This window comes from Colias philodice, chromosome 28 (genome assembly GCF_061535455.1).
Source record: "Colias philodice isolate Cphi_HAF_F1 chromosome 28, ilColPhil1 Martin Lab GWU primary, whole genome shotgun sequence".
NCBI classification, from domain to species: Eukaryota; Metazoa; Arthropoda; class Insecta; order Lepidoptera; family Pieridae; genus Colias; species Colias philodice.
This window is the reverse complement of record NC_143113.1, coordinates 2,179,115-2,198,980: the sequence shown is the minus strand read 5'-3', so window position 1 is coordinate 2,198,980 and position 19,866 is coordinate 2,179,115. Positions and strand designations below refer to the sequence as shown.

The 19,866-nt window shown below is 31.9% G+C and overlaps 2 protein-coding genes and 1 long non-coding RNA gene across 6 annotated transcripts in view; 1 reads left to right on the top strand and 2 right to left on the bottom strand.

Moving 5' to 3' along the window:
- LOC149476214 (uncharacterized) overlaps positions 1 to 19,866 on the top strand; it is a 50,473-nt gene that overhangs the window by 15,891 nt on the left and 14,716 nt on the right. The window contains exons 1-3 of one of the 3 annotated variants that reach the window (XM_089712309.1): positions 8,794 to 8,862; positions 8,995 to 9,195; positions 18,458 to 18,634. The gene's annotated coding sequence lies outside the window, so the exon portion shown is untranslated. Of the gene's footprint in view, positions 1 to 8,793; positions 8,863 to 8,994; positions 9,196 to 18,416; positions 18,635 to 19,866 lie in introns of those variants that run through there. The other 2 variants (XM_089712310.1, XM_089712311.1) reach the window with 2 other exon arrangements.
- LOC149476216 (uncharacterized) overlaps positions 1 to 19,866 on the bottom strand; it is a 263,269-nt gene that overhangs the window by 239,402 nt on the left and 4,001 nt on the right. Inside the window, exon 2 of the long non-coding RNA XR_016317885.1 lies at positions 16,459 to 16,772. This is a non-coding gene — a long non-coding RNA (uncharacterized LOC149476216). The remainder of the gene's footprint in view (positions 1 to 16,458; positions 16,773 to 19,866) is intronic.
- LOC149476217 (PTB domain-containing adapter protein ced-6-like) overlaps positions 1 to 19,866 on the bottom strand; it is a 59,040-nt gene that overhangs the window by 35,745 nt on the left and 3,429 nt on the right. The window contains exon 1 of one of the 2 annotated variants that reach the window (XM_089712233.1): positions 8,091 to 8,294. The exons of the other annotated variant lie outside the window; for it this stretch is intronic. Coding sequence (XP_089568359.1) covers positions 8,091 to 8,176 — 86 coding nt within the window. The 5' untranslated portion in view covers positions 8,177 to 8,294. Of the gene's footprint in view, positions 1 to 8,090; positions 8,295 to 19,866 lie in introns of those variants that run through there. 2 annotated transcript variants of the gene reach the window in all.

Sequence of the window (19,866 nt, the reverse complement as noted above, 5' to 3'; positions counted from 1 at the left end):
TACTTTTTACGACAAATAATGGCTAATTTTCGAAGCGATTTTAACCAATACAGCATTAATCCTTAACCAATTAAATACCATGGATACATTGTTCATTTAATATAGATCTATATGGTCCTTTACACCGTATGGTTTAAGTGAATATTTTCGAAGATATTACAGATTTAAAAATTGCGGGACGTAGCGTTTGCGGCCGCCCGGCTATGTATTTTATACCCGTGCGATGCCTGAGCGGGCCGCTATATTTTTATACCTATATATAAGACAACGTTCACAATTTTTCTGTAGTGTATTTAGTATCAGCATTGCACCCGTGCGAAGCCGGGGCGGGTCGCTAGTATATATTATAAGATAAGTAGTATTTACTTTCGGCCTTATAAAATAAAAAGTTAAACAATGGATAAATTTCTACCATTTTCTGTACATAGCTGTGTCCTGCTCTTGTTCACATGAAACGTCAATCATAAAAACAAGACAGGTTATTGCAATAACTAATCCATTGCATAGCCGATAGCGAATGGGTAACATTTTATTAGTAAGACCGTTTGTACTTATTAATATCGATCAGTGAAATAAATCGGACTGTATGTAAGTAAATATATTACCTATATTATTATTATATTATCTGTGCCTATATAATACACGTTGTAAGATAATTTCATCTGCCACATAAAATATATACATAATATTTTATTACTCAGCAAAACGCTTGCACATCCATTATTAAATTTAACAGCACAGAACATTGCAATTTTCCAAGGTCGCAAATTTGCTAATAAATTTAATTACATCAATTTCAAAAGAAACCTTACAATTTTGATATTGCGTCATCATCTTGTATGTATTATTTTTAAATTGATGAAATAATTGATTCTTAAAACATAAACACACTTAATCACATAACAGGCGATCTGTATTTTAAAGTAAACACATTACAATATTATATACTTTGTATAAAATAGAAAGAAAGAAAGAAAGAAAGAAAAGAAAGAAAATACATTTAATCCTAAATACTTCTATGTTATTAAACATTCAAGTCAAATAATCCTATCCTGTTTGTTACTCTATCACGCAAATACTAGTGAACCGATTACAATGAAATTTAGCACACATATACAGGTTAACTTGGACATGAGAATGCGGGTTTTTCTTAGAAAACGCGGGCGAAGCCGCTGGCGGAAAGCTAGTTAAAAATATTCGTGTTTATTCTGTTATCATTATTACATGTCCCAAATACATTGAGACAATAATTATTATATTTGACATAATGCGCAATAATATCTAAATAGCACAAAGAAGATGCATGACCCTGGGTTATCAACGCAATATAAACTGTCTGTTAGATTTATTTCGTTATAATTAGCGTCTAGATGAAGCGTTGATAACGTATTTAATTTATTGCGCGCTCCTTGAAAAGTGTATCCTTCCTGTTGCTTCGCTATATTGTCTGTGGTCGATGGTTCTGTCAACTGGCAAAACGTTTTTTTTTTTATTACGTATGGCAATGGGCAAAGGGTTTCTTTATAGAATAGAATTTTGCCAAAGAGAGAATTTCAAATTAGAACTTATATAAGCCTGTTAAAATACGAAAACAAAATACACACGTACGAAACAAATACGAAAACAAATACATATAACTTCACTAATTCTCAACTCAACAATTATTATTCAATGAAGTATTTCAACCTAGTTAGATTAGGAATTTAATAAGGAAGCTGTCATTTAAGAAACGAAATCTTTAACCATTATGATTTCGATTCAAAATGATAGTTCTTAAAACGTCAATAATCAATAATTATTGTCAATCGTAGTGTTCACCTTATTACAAAAAAAATCAAAGTGGAGTCACGGGTACTTACCAAGTAATTACTAGTAAATATTTAAAATGTATTCTTAACAATGTACACTTGATTAGAGAAAACAATTACGCTATCGTCATATGCAAAGTAATATTTAATGTTCCTATTTATTTTAAGTACGTGATTATTTCATTGTTTTGCATTTTTTATCTTTAAATAGTAAACAGAATTACCGTGTTGTACTTTTGATAGCATTTTTCTTATATTACACAATTTGTACCTACAATCCTAAATGCAAACACACACACAGTTTTTCATCACTACATCCTACTAATATCATAAATGCGAAAGTTTGTGAGGATGAGTGTGTGTGTTTGTTACTCTTTCACGCAAATACTACAGAACCGATTACAATGAAATTTAGCACACATATAGAGGGTAACTTGGATTAACACATAGGGTAGGTTTTATCCCGGAAATCCCACGGGAACGGGAACTATGCGGGTTTTTCTTTGAAAACGCGGGCGAAGCCGCGGGCGGAAAGCTAGTAATTTATAAAAAAGTCCCGCTTTCTGTCCCTATGCTTAGATCTTTAAAACTTTAAACTACGCAATGGATTTTGATGTGGTTTTTTTATTTTAAGTGATATTTTTGGTTTTATGGCATTCAAATGCTTTATAAATATAAATTTATAAAGAATAGAAAAAATTCGATCACGAGGCGGGACTCGAACCCGCATCCTTTCGCGGCATTCCGGGGCGGATGTGGTTTTTTACATAGATAGAGTTTTAGTATATAATTTGTTTATTTATTTAATTTCTTTATTTACTTAAATTAAGTAAGTCATAATCAGCATCAGGCGAAAAGCTAGTCCTAAATACATCGAGATAGCCTAAATATGTAAAATGTAGGTACATAAGTATTAATGTATGTTTTTTCTAGAATGAAAAATTCCATCTTTTAAGCTATGTAACGTCGAACTAAAATGATATTGCGTCATTTAAGTATATTGCATAATATTAAAATTTTATGATAAGTATCCCATTTATGGTTAAAAATATAAGTTTTTGGCTCATTTACGTGTTAGCGACTTGTCTATACCTATACAGGATCAATTAATTACTTACATCCTATACTTCCAAGGATTTTTTTATATTTCGGTAAGTAAAGTCTAAAATTATGGTTTAGCTGCTTAGAAAATTATAAGCCATCACATATTCGAAAGATAAATGTTTTAATCACATTTAGAGCCTATTTTACAATCCTTGGTTAAAACTTACCCGCCCAATAAAGTGTTACGCGATAATGTTAAAATGTTAAAATGTCACCAGAAAACTGTCTAAACGGGCAATTAGAATATATTTTTGAAATGGTACTTTAACACCTTATTCGACGAATAAGTTTTAACCAAGGATTGAAAAATCAGCCCTTACCTAGTTCAGACATTTTCAAAAATCAAGAAATACCATACACCATCACCACTGAACCACAGACTACAAATTGTATTGAAACAAGATTCCACATTAACATTATTATTAACAAAAACAAATCAGTTATATAATTACGTGATAAAAATCATAATAAATCGCCATTATTATAATGGATTTAATTTATTACAATTACAAATGCAGCCTTCATCTTTTATTAATTGAATGAATATGTAAGAACACGATTTGATGCATCCTTCTGCTAAAAGATTATTTGTTTAGATATTATTAATTGAATGATATTGCAGTAATTATATTGAAGAAGCCAGCATTACGTTTTGTCGTCAAGCAAAATACTACCGACACATGTTTTTATTAAAATTTAAAACGTTAAAAAATGAGCCCAGTTGCATTCGAGTGAATTTTATAGCAACACATTTGACGATTAGTTTTTATTTAGCGATATATTAATATACTAGATTTCCGCCCGCGGCTTCGCCCGCGTTTTCAAAGGAAAACCCGCATAGTTCCCGTTCCCGTGGGATTTCCGGGATAAAACCTTTCCTATGTGTTAATCCAAGTTACCCTCTATATGTGTGCTAAATTTCATTGTAATCGGTTCAGTAGTTTTTACGTGAAAAAGTAACAAACATCCATACATCCATACATCCATACAAACTTTCACCTTTATAATAGTATTAAGAAAGATTATTCTAAAAATATAAACCAAAATATACAGTAGGTCATTAATAAAACTAAACTGTATACTTCAATAACAGGAAGCGCTGAGGATTTTCCGAATTTATAAATGTGTAATTAGAACCATTTAACCGATAGTAATTACTATTTAAGATACTAGCTGTGGCCCACGAATTTACCCGTATTGCTCAGCTCTTGTTGGTCTTAGCGTGATGATATATAGCCTATAGCCTTCCTCGATAAATGGGCTATCTAATAGTAAAATAACTTTTCATATCGGACCCGTGGTCTATGAGTAACTAATGACTAATACTGAAATAATTTTTTCAAACCGGACCAGTAGTTCTTTAGATTAGCGCGTTCAAACAAACAAACAAATTAACGCATCAGCTTTATAATATGAATTATTATAGTATAGATTATAGCATTCCTCGATAAACGGGCTACCTAACAGTTATTATTCAGTGATATTAGTATTGATATTGGTTGACAATGAATATAGGTAAGCAATAAAATGTATAGGTGTATAGATATGCGTATATAATATCGATAATAGTTAGTTTTATCTTCTTCTTATATATGAAAATGAATCGCAAAATGTGTTGGTAAGCGCATAACTCGAGAACGGCTGAACCGATTTCGATAATTCTTTTTTTATTATATTCCTTGAAGTACGAGGATGGTTTTTATGTAGAGAAAACGTAAATATGTACCACGGGCGAAGCCGGGGCGGGCCGCTAGTCTTATATATAAAAATGAATCGCAAAATGTGTTGGTAAGCGCATAACTTGAGAACGGCTGAACCGATTTCGTTAATTCTTTTTTTATTATATTCCTTGAAGTACGAAGATGGTTCTTACGTAGAGAAAACGTAAATATGTACCACGGGCGAAGCCGGGGCGGACTGCTAGTTGTTAATACAAACGTGGATTTTCCACAATATTTATAAATAAATAATAATGAACTACGTAAAATGTTCAAATTACATACTTAATGATCTAAGTGTTCAAAGCATGTTATCGAACGGTTTTATTATTGGATAAATTAATTATTATGATATACCTACAATATACATTGCGGTTTTCCTTGTAACTTTGCCTAAAATTATTAAGTAGGTACATACAAGTTAGAACATTGATTGAATAATTGTTCATCACTACTAATATACTAAAATAGTTGTACCGAGCAATTACACTCGCGGACGAACCCAAGGGCAAACGCTATTTCTATAGATAATATGTTATTCTCATAAATAAGCTACATCACCGCCAAGTATCATCAAAATCCGTTCAGCTGTTTTCGCGTAAAAGAGTCACAAATACACGTTTATTTATTCAATTAGACTTCTTCTAGAAGCACTTTTGAAATGTCATAACATAGTCTACCACCGATTCGGAAAGCAGGGAAATCCGCGGGCGAAAAGTTCGCAAAAAAATATTAAATAGTAGGTAATTAAATCTATTGGTGGTACTTACGCTACGACACCACTTTCTGACATTTTTTACAATCTTGATAACCTGTTATTTTCGGCAATTGTAAAAAATGCTGTGTATCTGGTTTCACCAAACGAGTGATCGAAATTAGTAACAGGAAAAACCTAGGATTAGTCAAATGTAGGTACAATATAAGTTTAAAATTAATTTTTCACTGAACATCGAGTTGATTGGTAATTTGGTACCGTACAATCAAGTAAAAACACGTGATTAAAAAATGTGCCAAAAGTAAGAACTTTATTGCAATTAATTAACATCCAAAAACTGAAGCCAAGAAACAATATTTACAACATCTTTGATGTTTGGTTGCTCAGTTAACGCTGCGAACAACGCAACAGGACAGCGCTGATTTTCAGCCAGTTTACACTACCGGGTGTAATCGTTAAGTGTGCGCAGACGAATATTCCGTAACTATTACAGATATCAAAAAACTTTAAACTGATATTGAAAGTACTATACTTAATGAGTAAAATGACAATAATAACTTTTTAAAAATAAAACGAGAAATACCGAAAAATGTTACATGAAACCACAATGAAACGCTCCCATACATTTAGTATGAAATATGAATATTGACTATCTGTCCGTCTATCACCAGATCTCATGAACCGTGATACTTAAGTACCTAATAATTAATTGCATTAGGTTTTATAGTTTACTAGCTTTCCGCCCGCGGCTTCGCCCGCGTTTTCAGAGAAAAACCCGTTCCCGTAGGATTTCCGGGATAAAACCTATCCTATGTCCTTTCTCGGGTATCAAAATATATCTATACCAAATTTCATGCAAATTGGTTCAGTAGTTCAGGCGTGATTGAGTAACAGACAGACAGACAGAGTTACTTTCGCATTTATAATATTAGTATGGATTAGTAAATTGCATTTTCAGTAAAAAAATAAATAGGACAATATTCTTCAACATTATTAGAACAGCTGTTTTTAAAGTTAAAATAAACCTACGTAATATCCAAATAAGACGATAGAAAGCGCTATTTACACAAATGTTACCGGAGTCCGGACACACGCGAACACAAGTGAAAAAAGTTATTAATTCGATAAATTACAATTTGTTAACATGTGCTTTAGTTTCTTCCTATTCGTTAATTTTTAAACAAACTATCATTTTTATATTGCAACAGACAACTAAATTACAACGTGAATATTGCATACATTTATATTGCAAACTAGCTTTAGCCTGCGGTTTTACCACAGCTTTTACTCGCAAGAATAAGCTAATCCAGATAATACATATAACCTCCTCCTTTTTTTTGAAGTCGGTTAAAAATATAATCTTTATCTGTTTTTGAATCAAAGATCCTTTCTATTCATAAATAATAAATATTATGAAAAAAACTGTTGAGAATTTTACGCACTTAAAAATGTAGATTTTTTTAAACAATACGTCAATTTTTATTTTCTTTAGAAGAGGTCAGCCATAATCTGTATCATTGTCTATCGTAACAAAATTCACAAAAACATATTATAATTATTATACACAAGCGTCCAAATATTTTCCCAAACTTTCACATTAATTAATTATTATATTAGGAATAGGAAATAGGAAGTGTACTAAAAGAATAGACACCTATTGTCATAGTTTTTATATGCAATGTTGGATTATAACAAGGTCGTGTGAAATTTTAAAATTTATTTTTAGTACATTGTAAATCATGTATTATGTATTATGCCTGGAAGATATATCTGGTAAGCAATAAGGCTGTTATTTTTAACTTATACACTTTTGTTACATTTGCATTATAGGTACGATTTTTTATTACAATCATATTTTCGTACACGGTACAATAAATAAAAAATAATTGACTTATGCTGCTAACTGTACTTACAAATAATTACAAGCTCAATCTAAAATAGTTATCTTTGTTAATAATTGTAAATAGTAGGTACGTAATTATGCATTACGTAGTTTATTCTGTGGTAATAGCGAATATTCTTTGGAACTGTATTGTTACTTAAGCCAGCATGTAACTATTTGATTTCTCTATTGTTATAAAACCTTTAAAAGAATGATATTATAAAAACACATGATGAAACTGCCCTTAAATAATTGATTATTTTAATCATTGTTTAAGGAGTTGAGAGTTATTTAACTGAGAGGTGTTTAAGCAACAGATCAGTCAGTTTTTTTAAGTACCTAAGGTTGTTAATTTATTACAAAGGACACCTAAAAATAAGTCACCAAAAGTGTATGTAATTTTTATTCAATTAGCCATTCATATAAAAAAGTTAGTTCATTGTTCGCGGAACTCTATGGTTAATGTTTGTGCACAGATAATAAAAAACAGTGTCGGATTTTCCCCAGTCACATAAAAACCTTATTCACGAGTTATTTACAATTTACATAACGACCTCATTTGGTATTCAGAGATTCAAAACAAAAACATGACCTTTAAAACTAATGAATCGACAGTTTTGCTGTATTTGTGTCAAATACATAAAGGCGAAACAGTTGAAATAACAAAACATATTTAAAAAAAATTTGTCAGCTATCTAACCACCTACTATTTAAATATACATGTTAAAACCATATGTCCATCAATTATAAACATAATAAACTTTTTTTATACACAACCGGTTTAGCGAAAACAACAATCCGACGAACTGGCCTTCACTCCGAGAGAACTCATAGCAATCTCTAAATTAAAAAAAAAAACGCACCTTGAATTTTTTGACACTTTCGTTCCGTTCGCGGCAAATTCTTCGCTCCCGCCATAACTGGTAACCAATGGCATGTCACCTTCCATTATTGAAGCACAGATTGCACAAACTTTTTTTTTAATCACTCCACTGTTACGAAGCTATGGTAACGTTTGATACGTCCGACGGCTACAAATGCACTGACCGACTGGTTTTATTGATGTAAATGAGCAGAGATAACATGTGACGGACTATGTCATTGATAATTGAATGGGTTTACGCAACAATGAAGATCTGCGGAACGCTAATTTTGACGGCATTAACACCTGGTAATGTGATTTTTGAGCATTGACCTTTATCAGAGCTAAGTAAAATTCAAAATAAAAATGTCAATCGAGAAATAAGACAAAATTAAAAATACTTAACGATGAAACTGTCGGTGGTTTAGTGGCATTCCAATTAATTAAGGTTGTCAAGTCTTTAATTTATATGTATTTTTTATTTAGTGGTAACCACATACTACATTCTATTTCTCTTACGTATATTTTATGTGATCTAATCTTAATTGGATATCCAAATCGTTTATGTTTACATAATATAATATGTACCATCATAATACATATCTACTTGGATTAAATGTAAGTTACAGATTTTTATAGACTTATTTAAACCTTAAATTGTGATACAAAATCGAAATCTTTGTCATAAACAATAAAAAGTTGGCATTGTCTATGACTACTTCTATAATTTACGGAATAATAATCTGTGAAACTTAAAATTGGCGGGTTACAGCGTAAAATTATTTAACCATAACACATATTTATACAATAATATCATGAGAATAGAAACGTGGTCATATCAAATAAGCAAATAATTACGATTTAATAGTAATTATTGCTTATTTTGCGTGTCAAACTATGCACAGGTTGGGTTACGTAAATAAGAAATCAGGAAAATATTGTGTACGGATATAAACGGTATTATCTAATATTACATTGATTTGTGCGTAATAGTGTGAGTTATATCTTTAGAAGACTGTAAATTTGTTTGTGAAGGTAAGGAAAGGCAAAATATAATGTTTCATTGAAGAATGGTACCTAATTGCTTGAAAAGACGGAATTTCTAGGTGAGTACTTTTAAATTGTTGTTTTTTTCTTTGTTTCTTGTTCATTATTTGTATGTTTTAATTTGGAATACGACTCAATTAACTATCAACGTTTTAAATGGAGAAAAAGTGAAGGTAGTTCTTGATAGTTTGACGCATATCAACCCGTCATTACCTATGTAATATTATGTTCGCTGAACTGTTCAATACTGTCAGATTTAAGTAGGTGCTTAGCATTATGTTACTATAATATTAATTAAAAGCGTTTTCAATATGTTTTTTTTTCATTATTGAATAAAAAATCATATAATCTGAATGAATTCGTTAATGTAATTATTAGCTATTGTAAATTGATTTTAAATACTTCTTCTTACTGTTTTCTTATGAAAAGTATCTTAAGTCTTAAGTGATTTCATATTAATTATTATTATGGTGTTAGTTTTAAACGATTAGCAACATAAATTAATATAAATTCACTCTCGCATACAACCATCCATCCATATCCAGAGGATGTACCTACAAACAGCACAATGCTATCAAATTATCCATATCAAAATTTCCTGGTCATTCCAATACGTCATAAAACGCCCCTAAACGTTTCTAATACAAAAAAATAACAATTTTTATGTGAATAAAAATATAATGCGTAAATAGATGTCTGGTAAATACTAAATAGTTACGTTATATTATAATACTAGCTGTGCCCCGCAGTTTTACTCCGCATTGCTCCGCTGCTGTTGGTCTAACACCGAAAGAATTTTTTCAAATTGGATTAGTAGTTCCTGAGATTAGCGCGCTCATACAAACAAATGAAAATAATGAGGATTAAAAAAAGTAGGGAAATTTTTGAGTTAAAGCCTGACAAACAAACATTTAAACGCACTATGATTTACGAATTTTCAACGAAGTTCGAAAAACTATTTAAATAAGATATTAAGAAGTGAAATGAAATGAAATAAATTTATTTGTCCAATATATGATTTACAATTTATGTACGACAGTGGGTCCCAAACTAAGCTAAACTAAACTAACTAAGTACCTCGTTTAAATAAATATGAAGATTATTTATTTACGCCTGTGAGAAAAAAACATAAATTAGACATGAATATTGAATATGTGTATGTTTATAAATAATATTAAAATTTAATTAAATAAATTGAATACGTGTAAATAATTGATTTATGTAATATTTTCATCAGATATCGACGTCATTGTATTAAAACTACGCTATTATCAATTATCATAAATAGTAGAAAATCTAAATATAAATAAATAAATGTGTTTTCCTTCGTGTGTCTGTGTTATGTTTGATAATTATTAATTTGTATAATAAGAAGTTTTATAATTAGAGGTATAATTCAAAATTCAAAATATAATCGTGCAAAATTTCATCCAGATCCGTTCAGCCGTTTTTGCGTGAAAGAGTAACAAACTAATAAACATGCGTTCAACCACCTTCACAATTGTAGATTTTTTTTAAATTAAAGGATAATATTCCTACCTATAGTAGGTATTCCGAATTGTAGTGTTTATAGTTCCTTATTATACTTAGAAAGGTAAATTCCAGTTTGAAGCGGCTGAAGCAAGTCAGCGGGTAAGCGTCTTGTATTACAATTTACAACCATTATTTACAAAAACACATTTAATTTCTCTCCGTACGTCTGGTTGTCTGGAAGAAATCGCTGCATAGCGATAAGACCGCCAATTGTTTAAATGTATTCTTAGGTTAAGTTTTATTGTAACTTTCTTGGAGCAATAAAAAATAAATAAATAAATAAACATAACCTGTGAACTGTATAATCTGCATAAATTGATAAAATATGAATTATATGTGGGGATTTTCAACGACGTAGATACTATGACTCAGATGTTATCGAATTTAAAAACTAAATATTTATCAAAGTATGGTTTAACCCGCTAAAACCGAGACGTATATTTTTGTTACAGTTACATTTTATTGTTTGTTTGATTGAACGCGCTAATCTCAGGAACTACTGGTCCGATTTGAAAAATTCTTTCGGTGTTGGATAGCCCATTTATCGAGGAAGGATATAGGCTATATATTATCACGCTATGAGCAACAGGAGCGAAGCCACGCGGGTGAAACCGCGGAGAACAGCTAGTAAATATAATATTCACGCTGTAATAGAACATAGCGCGCCATCTATTGGTCTATGATTGTACTATTAACCTTCATACTATGTAATCTTCTTTTATATATAAAAATCTTATAAATAAAAATTAATCGCAAAATGTGTTGGTAAGCGCATAACTCGAGAACGGCTGAACCGATTTCGATAATTCTTTTTTTATTATATTCCTTGAAGTACGAGGATGGTTCTTATGTAGAGAAAACGTAAATATTATGTACCACGGGCGAAGCCGGGGCGGACTGCTAGTCTATAATATGTAATAATGAATCGAAAAATGTGTTGGTAAGCGCATAACTCGAGAACGGGTGGACCGATTTCGATAATTCTTTTTTTATTATATTCCTTGAAGTACCAGGATGGTTCTTATGTAGAGAAAACATAAATATGTACCACGGGCGAAGCCTGGGCGGACCGCTAGTAAATAATAATATTGTAGTGTGCTATTATTTACTCAAGTAAAGCCGAGGGCACCATCTAGCAATATTATATTAGAGAAAAATTGTAAGGATGAAAAATTGAAGGATGGATGTTCGTCAATCCTTTTCACAAAAACAGCTGATTACGTGTGCGGTGTGTATCAGCTGTTTTTGTGATAGGTACGTAATCTTGTGTGTATCACAAAAACAGCAGCAACTTCTTCTTTTTTGTTTTCATAAAAAAAAGAAGAGGAAGAGTGAAATAGTATTTGTATTTAAATTTTTACTCGAGAGTGAAGACGCTGGCATAGAATTAGCTAATGCTAGTCTCTCATACATATTTTTTTATAAAAAATATAATTTAAATATTTTTATAATACCTATAAATTTTGGTAGGAGCAAATAACGTTAACAATCTAGATTTGATTTCAAATATTTTTATGGTTTAATAGATTGATAAACCATTTTAGCATTATCTATATTACACTAGTGGTCCGCCCCGGCTTCGCCCGTGGTACATATCTCACAATAAAAAGTAGCCTATGTCCTTTCTCGGGTATCAAAATATCTCCATACCAAATTTCATGCAAATTGGTTCAGTAGTTTAGGCGTGATTGAGTAACAGACAGACAGACAGAGTTACTTTCGCATTTAAAATATGTATTAGTATGGATACACAAAAAAGCTTTTGCATTTATACGTAGTCTATTAATTAATTATTTATTTATTAATTGGGCAATTTAAAATGTTAAATCATAAAATGCATACCTACACAATATTTATTATAATAACAATATGACACTTTCATTCGTAGGTATACGTGCATAGATTACAGAAGCAATGTTTTGGTAAGGAAAGTTAATTTCGCGCCGCCATTTTGATTTCAACTTTCTTTATAATTAATTGTATTTATATAATAGAGAATGGAGCTCACGATTCTGCGTATATGGGTAACAATTATTAAGCCGACTCACTAATAAACTTTCCTTGTCATTTGGGTTGCCTGGTAGAGTTCGCTGCAAGCGAAAAGGTTGCTTTCTGAACATTGAAACATTTAAATTTTAAGCTATTTTTTTAAACTGTATTCAATATGGTGTACAATAAAAAAAGTTTCATTCATTTATTAATTCAGTAGGGAACCTTAGTCCTAATTCAGACCATTATCTATCTCTAAGTACCTATCTATACCAAATTTCATACATATCCGATCAGCCGTTTTTGCGTGAAAGAGAACGTTACAAACATACATTCATACATCTTCACAAACTTTAAAAAAAAAAAGACGTGTGTCACTCGGGGACTGCCGCGGTAAAGCTATTGCATGCTATGCCTTCAAGCCACACCTCCGTACCCGTCGGAGTGGGGAGCGTGAGGTTTTTTCGTTACGGAATTTCTGGATTCGGTCCCCGCGCTCAAGGCCCGCGATAGCAGCTATGCAATAGCTGTTTAAAAGTTGATATACGGAATACCATAGATAAGTTATGGAATTAAAATACGCATATTGCATAGTTAATACTGTATAATAAATCCAAATCGGTTCAGATTTTTAAAGTTTGATATCAGACATGCAAGTTTTGACAATTTTGGTCAAATATGCGCATAATTCAATAAATTAGTAAATAATTTATTACATATATATATGCCCGGTTTCACAACTTATATAGTGATCTATCAACGCACAGCCCAAACCACTGGACGTATCGGGCTGAAATTTGGCATGCAGGTAGATGTTAGGACGTAGGCATCCGCTAAGAAAGGATTTCCCGAAATTCTTGCGGGAACGGAGAACGGGGATGCACGTACAAAGTCGTGGGCGGAAGCTAGTCATAGTATAAAATGCTCCGTTGCGACGTTGAAGACGTACAAAGAAACATGCTTTCGCATCTATAGTATGTGTTAGTCTTAATACTATTATAAAGGCGAAAGTTTGTATGGATGTATGGATGTATGGATGTATGGATGTTTGTTACTCTTTCACGTAAAAACTACTGAACCGATTACAATGAAATTTAGCACACATATAGAGGGTAACTTGGATTAACACATAGGATAGGTTTTATCCCGGAAATCCCACGGGAACGGGAACTATGCGGGTTTTCCTTTGAAAACGCAGGCGAAGCCGCGGGCGGAAATCGAGTATTGAATAAAGATTAGTAAAATAAGAATACCTAAGTCAAAAAGTGTGGCTTAGTTACCTATACTTACGTTTTTACTATGAGCTTTGCCCCGTTTTACCCGCATTGCTACGCTCCTATTTAATTGGTCTTACCGTGATGATATATAGCCTATAGCCTCCCTCGATAAATAGTCTAACTAACAGTGAATTTCTCTTTTCAAACCGGACGCGTGGTTCCTGAGATTAGCGCGTTCAAACAAAGTCTTCAGATTTATCTTAATATATATAAATCTCGTGTCACAATGTTTGTCCTCAATGGACTCCTTAACCGATTATAATAAAAATCGCACACCATGTGCAGTTCGATCCAACTTGAGAGATAGAATATTTTAAACATGTAGGTACCACGGGCGAAGCCGGGGCGGACCGCTAGTAATATTTAGTATAGACTTAGTAATCTTAACCATACCGATTACCGACGTCATACTGATACAACATCTTCTCTTATATATAAAAATGAATCGCAAAATGTGTTGGTAAGCGCATAACTCGAGAACGGCTGAACCGATTTTGATAATTCTTTTTTTATTATATTCCTTGAAGTACGAGGATGGTTCTTATGTAGAGAAAACGTAAACATGTACCACGGGCAAAGCCGGGGCGGACCGCTAGTATATAGATAAAATTAAGCAATGCTGCAACCAGGCCGCAGGATCCTGTATAAATTATTATTACTTCCTTTATCTCCTGTCAACATGTAATGGCGGATTTAAAGATGGCGTCCGTGTGATCAATTAATGATAACTTTGAAATCATGTTTCTGGACACTAGATGGATACCCCGGCTTCGCTCGTGTTGACTAAAGCTAAAAAAATGTATGTTAATTGGTAAAAATGTAGTTGTGTTTTTTGTTAATTGAAATATCTATCTTTTTATATTATTAATATTAACCATCTTCTTATTAATTGTATAATTCTGTAAGTATATACGTGTCTGAACTAGGTACTCCTAAACGGACGGATTGAATTAAATTCGGAATTTTCTTAAAAGTAGACAGCTTCAAGACAATGCCATTAGATTCGCTAGCTTTTCAATACAAGATACAACTTTTTTGTCCCTAAATTGACTTCCTTAGAATTAACTTTTTGCAACTTAAACAAGCCTGATAATGTAACTTAATGTATAAAAAATCTCATAAATACTTCTAGCGATTCAGGCTTAAAACGTAACAAAAACAGTTTCGCATTCATAATATTAGCATATTATTTAACATGCAAACATAAATTTCACAGTGTTATGGCTATTACTTAATCAAACAAAAACGGCCCAATAGTTTTTGAATAAATAAAATTTATATGAAATTTCTAAAATTTATATGAAAAAACTGATATCAAAAGAGCAACAAAGAAAAGTTCCTTGCGGGCTCTTCTCTGTAGAAACTGCTTTCCGAACCGGTGGTAAATGGTAAAACTATGTTATGACGATTCAAAAGTGCTTTTAGAGGTCTAATCTATAGCTATACTAATATAATAAAGCTGAAGAGTATGTTTGTTTGTTTGAACACGCTAATCTCAGGAACTACTGGCCGATTTGAAAAATTCTTTCGGTGTTCGATAGCCCATTAATCTAGGAAGGTAGGTATATAGGCTATATATCATCACCCTAAGACCAAACATGAGTTTGAAACACATAATTCCAAGCAAAGTCGCGGTATATAATTAGTATAGATGAGTGTAGATTGCTCCAAGAATACTCGAATCAAGGAAATTGCCTAAACGATGTCACTACAGTCAGACCAAATACAGTAACTAAGCTATAACCACCTATAACGGTACGAGTGTGAAAGAGAAACCAGTTTTAGTATAGCGATGACAGAGATAGATATATGTAGCTGAGTTCCGCTTAAATCCTCTCATTCCGGATCTGCAAGCCACGGATTGAGATGAATTTGCGATTGCAAAAATTTTGAATTTGAATTTTGTTCTAGAACAATGGAACAGATATAATTAAAAATGTTGTCTTTGAATGTGGGAATAGATTAAAGATGTTTATAACATTGATATCTATCGAACTTAATACATATTTTAATGTATCTCTTCAGTTATATTTTGATGTTAACAAACTAACTAATGTATCTATTGGTGTTTGTAAATAAAACGCTTTGAACCTTCGATTTAGTCTAATATTGAACAAAGGAGTGACATAACAACTTTTTACAACGAAGGAGTTTACTAGGTGTAAGAAGAAAGTAGGTAGGTAGCTTAGTATTTTAATAATAAATACCTATATTTTGTTAATATATCTGCCCCCCTAGACAAGTGGCTTTCTATTAGCGTAAAGTTCAATAGAATAGATTATGAATGTATGAGATTGACGTTGCATTACGACAGTGGCGTAGCGTAGCGGGGGCGCGGGGGGCGGCCCGCCCCGGGCGGCACTTTTTAGAGGGCGGCAAAATTTCACAGTAAATAATAAAATATATTTTGTAAATATTTGAACCATTAATTCATATTTTTAACGCAACTTGGCCCAGTCATTTAAGGTTAAATTAGGTAAGAATCTCGGAATTCGAGATACCCAGCTGTAAGTCTGTAAATACTTGTATATTGACACCCTAAAAGTTGTCTCCAAACCTACATATTGTAGGGTGTAAGCAACTATTAAATTTCAATGTCTAAGGTCACAAAAATCGGTTGTATGCACTTTCTTCGTAAATATCTCATTTCCTATGGGTTTTTTGCTATTGCATTTATTATCAATATTGTAGTTCAATGTTATGGTATCATTGAACAAGAGGTGTGTGTCATGGTATAGGTAGACATTGATGGTGCAATAAGACTTTGCTATTAAAAAAAGTAGACGTATAAATTTTTAATTAAAGCCGGAAGTTTTGTTTTTAACCCTAACAAGTACCTACTAATATTATTTTTCAATAAAGATATAAATATTACTTAATAGTTCCTCCTAGTCTAGTTAAAAATTGATTTTCGTTTTATATTCAATTCAAACTTAAAATTAGGGTTCACCTCGACGATCGACATGATTAAATAATACCTATATGTACCTACCTGTTATATCAATGGTTGAAGTAAGAATTTTTGTATTAATAAACGTGATTATAAAACAAATAAACTTTTTTATTTAAAATCTAACCTGTATAGTAAAATAATGATGACTATTCTTGCCGGAAAGTTCTCTAGAAATAATGTACCTATAGAATGTATAGTATACATTACATTGAAATACCTAATTAAGAGGGCGGCAAAATTGTCTTCCGCCCCGGGCAGCCGATACTCACGCTACGCCACTGCATTACGACGACGACAACGATTGATTACGTCAATCTCATACATTCATATTCTATTATATTGAACTTTACGCTAATAGAAAGCCACTTGTCTAGGGGGGCTGGTGTATTACATTTAATGTAGACGGTAATTGTTCATTTCACTTAAGTATAAGGCTCATACCTACTTATTATAAGACTTACTATAGCCTTTTTTTCGTATTTAAAATGTATTAAAAACTAGCAATTATGTAGCTAAAAATCATGTTTTTTATAATACATTCGCAAGCATATTAATTAAAATCGAAATAATGAATATTCATTATGCTGCGGTATTATTGGGAAAATAGACATTTCGTATAATGTCCGGTAATGGGGATGAAAATAATCAACATTCCCTACGAGTGTTATCATTATTTTCTGAATAAGACATAAATATTTTTGAAATTGCATGATCTATACTAATATTATAAAGAGGAAAGGTTTCTATGTATATGTATGTATGTATGGTTTTCACGCATATTAACTACTGGACCGATTTCGATGAAATTTGGCACATATAATCTTTAGACCCTGAGAATGGCCATAGGCTACCTTTTATTGCGAAATATGTACCACAGGCGAAGCCGGGGCGGACCGTTAGTATTTAATAAAATTATGAGTACCTACACTCTACTCTACTCTCTACACTCTACTCTACTACCAATTTTTTTTAAATATAAGGAACTAAACTAGGTGAATATGAATAATATTACGCACAAAAGATAGAGAACTAAGATAGAAGTAAACGTGGATGTCGTCAAGTTACTACATAAATATTAGTTTTGACTTTTGATATAACTTTAAGTTCAAGAAGCGTAGGTAGGGAGTGCAGCAACTTAGGGTTGACACAACAGATACTAAAAACTATGAATTTGTTTTGATAAATTACTACATTGTTGACGTGTCTGTTATTTGCTATTTTATAGATGTTCCAAAAACAACCCTTTGACAACACGATAACATTTTTTTTAATTTGTATTTTCAAATAGAATTACTGACCACATCCACACAGTTCACATTTTATAGTTTTATTGGGTCTTAACACCTAAACGTAATATGTGTACTTTTTTTAATTGCCTTTATTTATTCGAAATTTACATACTGTATACATACATACCTACACAGTATAAAACAAAGTCGCTTTTCGCTGTCTGTCTATCCCTTTAAATGCTTAAATCTTTAAAACTATTCAACGGATTTTGATGTCCTTTTTTAGTAGATAGCTTGGTTCTCGTGGAAGTTTTGTATAATATCACTTGTTAACTTTTAGGTGGAGCGAACTTTTGTTGAAGATGACAACGGGTGAACCTGTGGTTGGACAGTTAGTGTATAATAAATAAATAAGCAGTGGCAGCCCTAGCACTATGACATCATACAACAAATAGGTCTACAGTGACCTAAGCATGAACAGAATGTGTACTTGACGGAAACAAAGGATTAGATAGAGGTATTTGTTAGAGAATACATGCATAGTTGAGATAACTTTATAGATAATACTAGCGGTCCGCCCCGGCTTCGCCCGTGGTACATATTTACGTTTTCTCTACATAAAAACCATCCTCGTACTTCAAGGAATATAATAAAAAAAGAATTATCGAAATCGGTTCAGCCGTTCTCGAGTTATGCGCTTACCAACACATTTTGCGATTCATTTTTATATATAAGAAGAAGATATGTAGTATTCATTTATGAGCCAGGAAAAGTATATTAATTTGTGATATCCCATGTAAGTTATACCCCATAAATTGCCAATTTAACCCCATGACTTAGAGCTTTTAAATATTCATGCTCTTTGCCAAACTAAAGGCTTTTTCTATTTTTTTGACCTTAAAGCATTTGAGATTTTTTAATATCGATATATTTTAATACTAGCTTACCGCTCGCGTCTTCGCCCGCTTTGTCTAGAACCTAATAAATTATATACTAAAACCTTCCTCTTGAATCACTCTATCTATTAAAAAAACCGCATCAAAATCCGTTGCATAGTTTTAAAGATTTAAGCATACAAAGGGACATAGGGACAGAAAAAGCTACTTTGTTTTATACTATGTTGTAGTGATGCTTTCAAGGATTGGTCATTTTTACACGCTTTATATTAGCTTCACCTGTATGTTTGTAACCGACTTCTTTGGGCGCGATTTTGACCCACTTTAAACGGCCAGATTTCGTTCAAACTTTGTAGATTTATTTAGGACCGATGACAATACACTAATTTGATAAAATAAATAATAGTTAAAAAAAATAAAAATCACGCGTTTTATAGAAAACCGAACTAAAAGCGTGTTTTTTAGTTTTTTTTAACTATTATTATTTCAAACACAAGTGGCTGTAAGAGTAGGTATCCATTAACATGTAGAGCTAATCTTACAGCCCTATATTTAAAAAATAATTAAAGCATGCTATTTTTAGATGCCATTAATAAAAAGAACAATATTTTTTGCTAATAAATTAATGTACATAATGGAATCAAGTTAAGGCCAAGCAAGGTAAATGACTTAAAAATGTACTTAACCATAAACAACGTAAGATTTGACTTTTAAATTTTTATGTATATTTAAATTTCTTTTGTCTCCACCGTGTACTTGACTCATTGCTTGGCTATTCCGAATATAAATACACACATGACTACATACTGTATACTTATATTATAAGACTGAAGAGTTTGTTTGCTCGAATGCG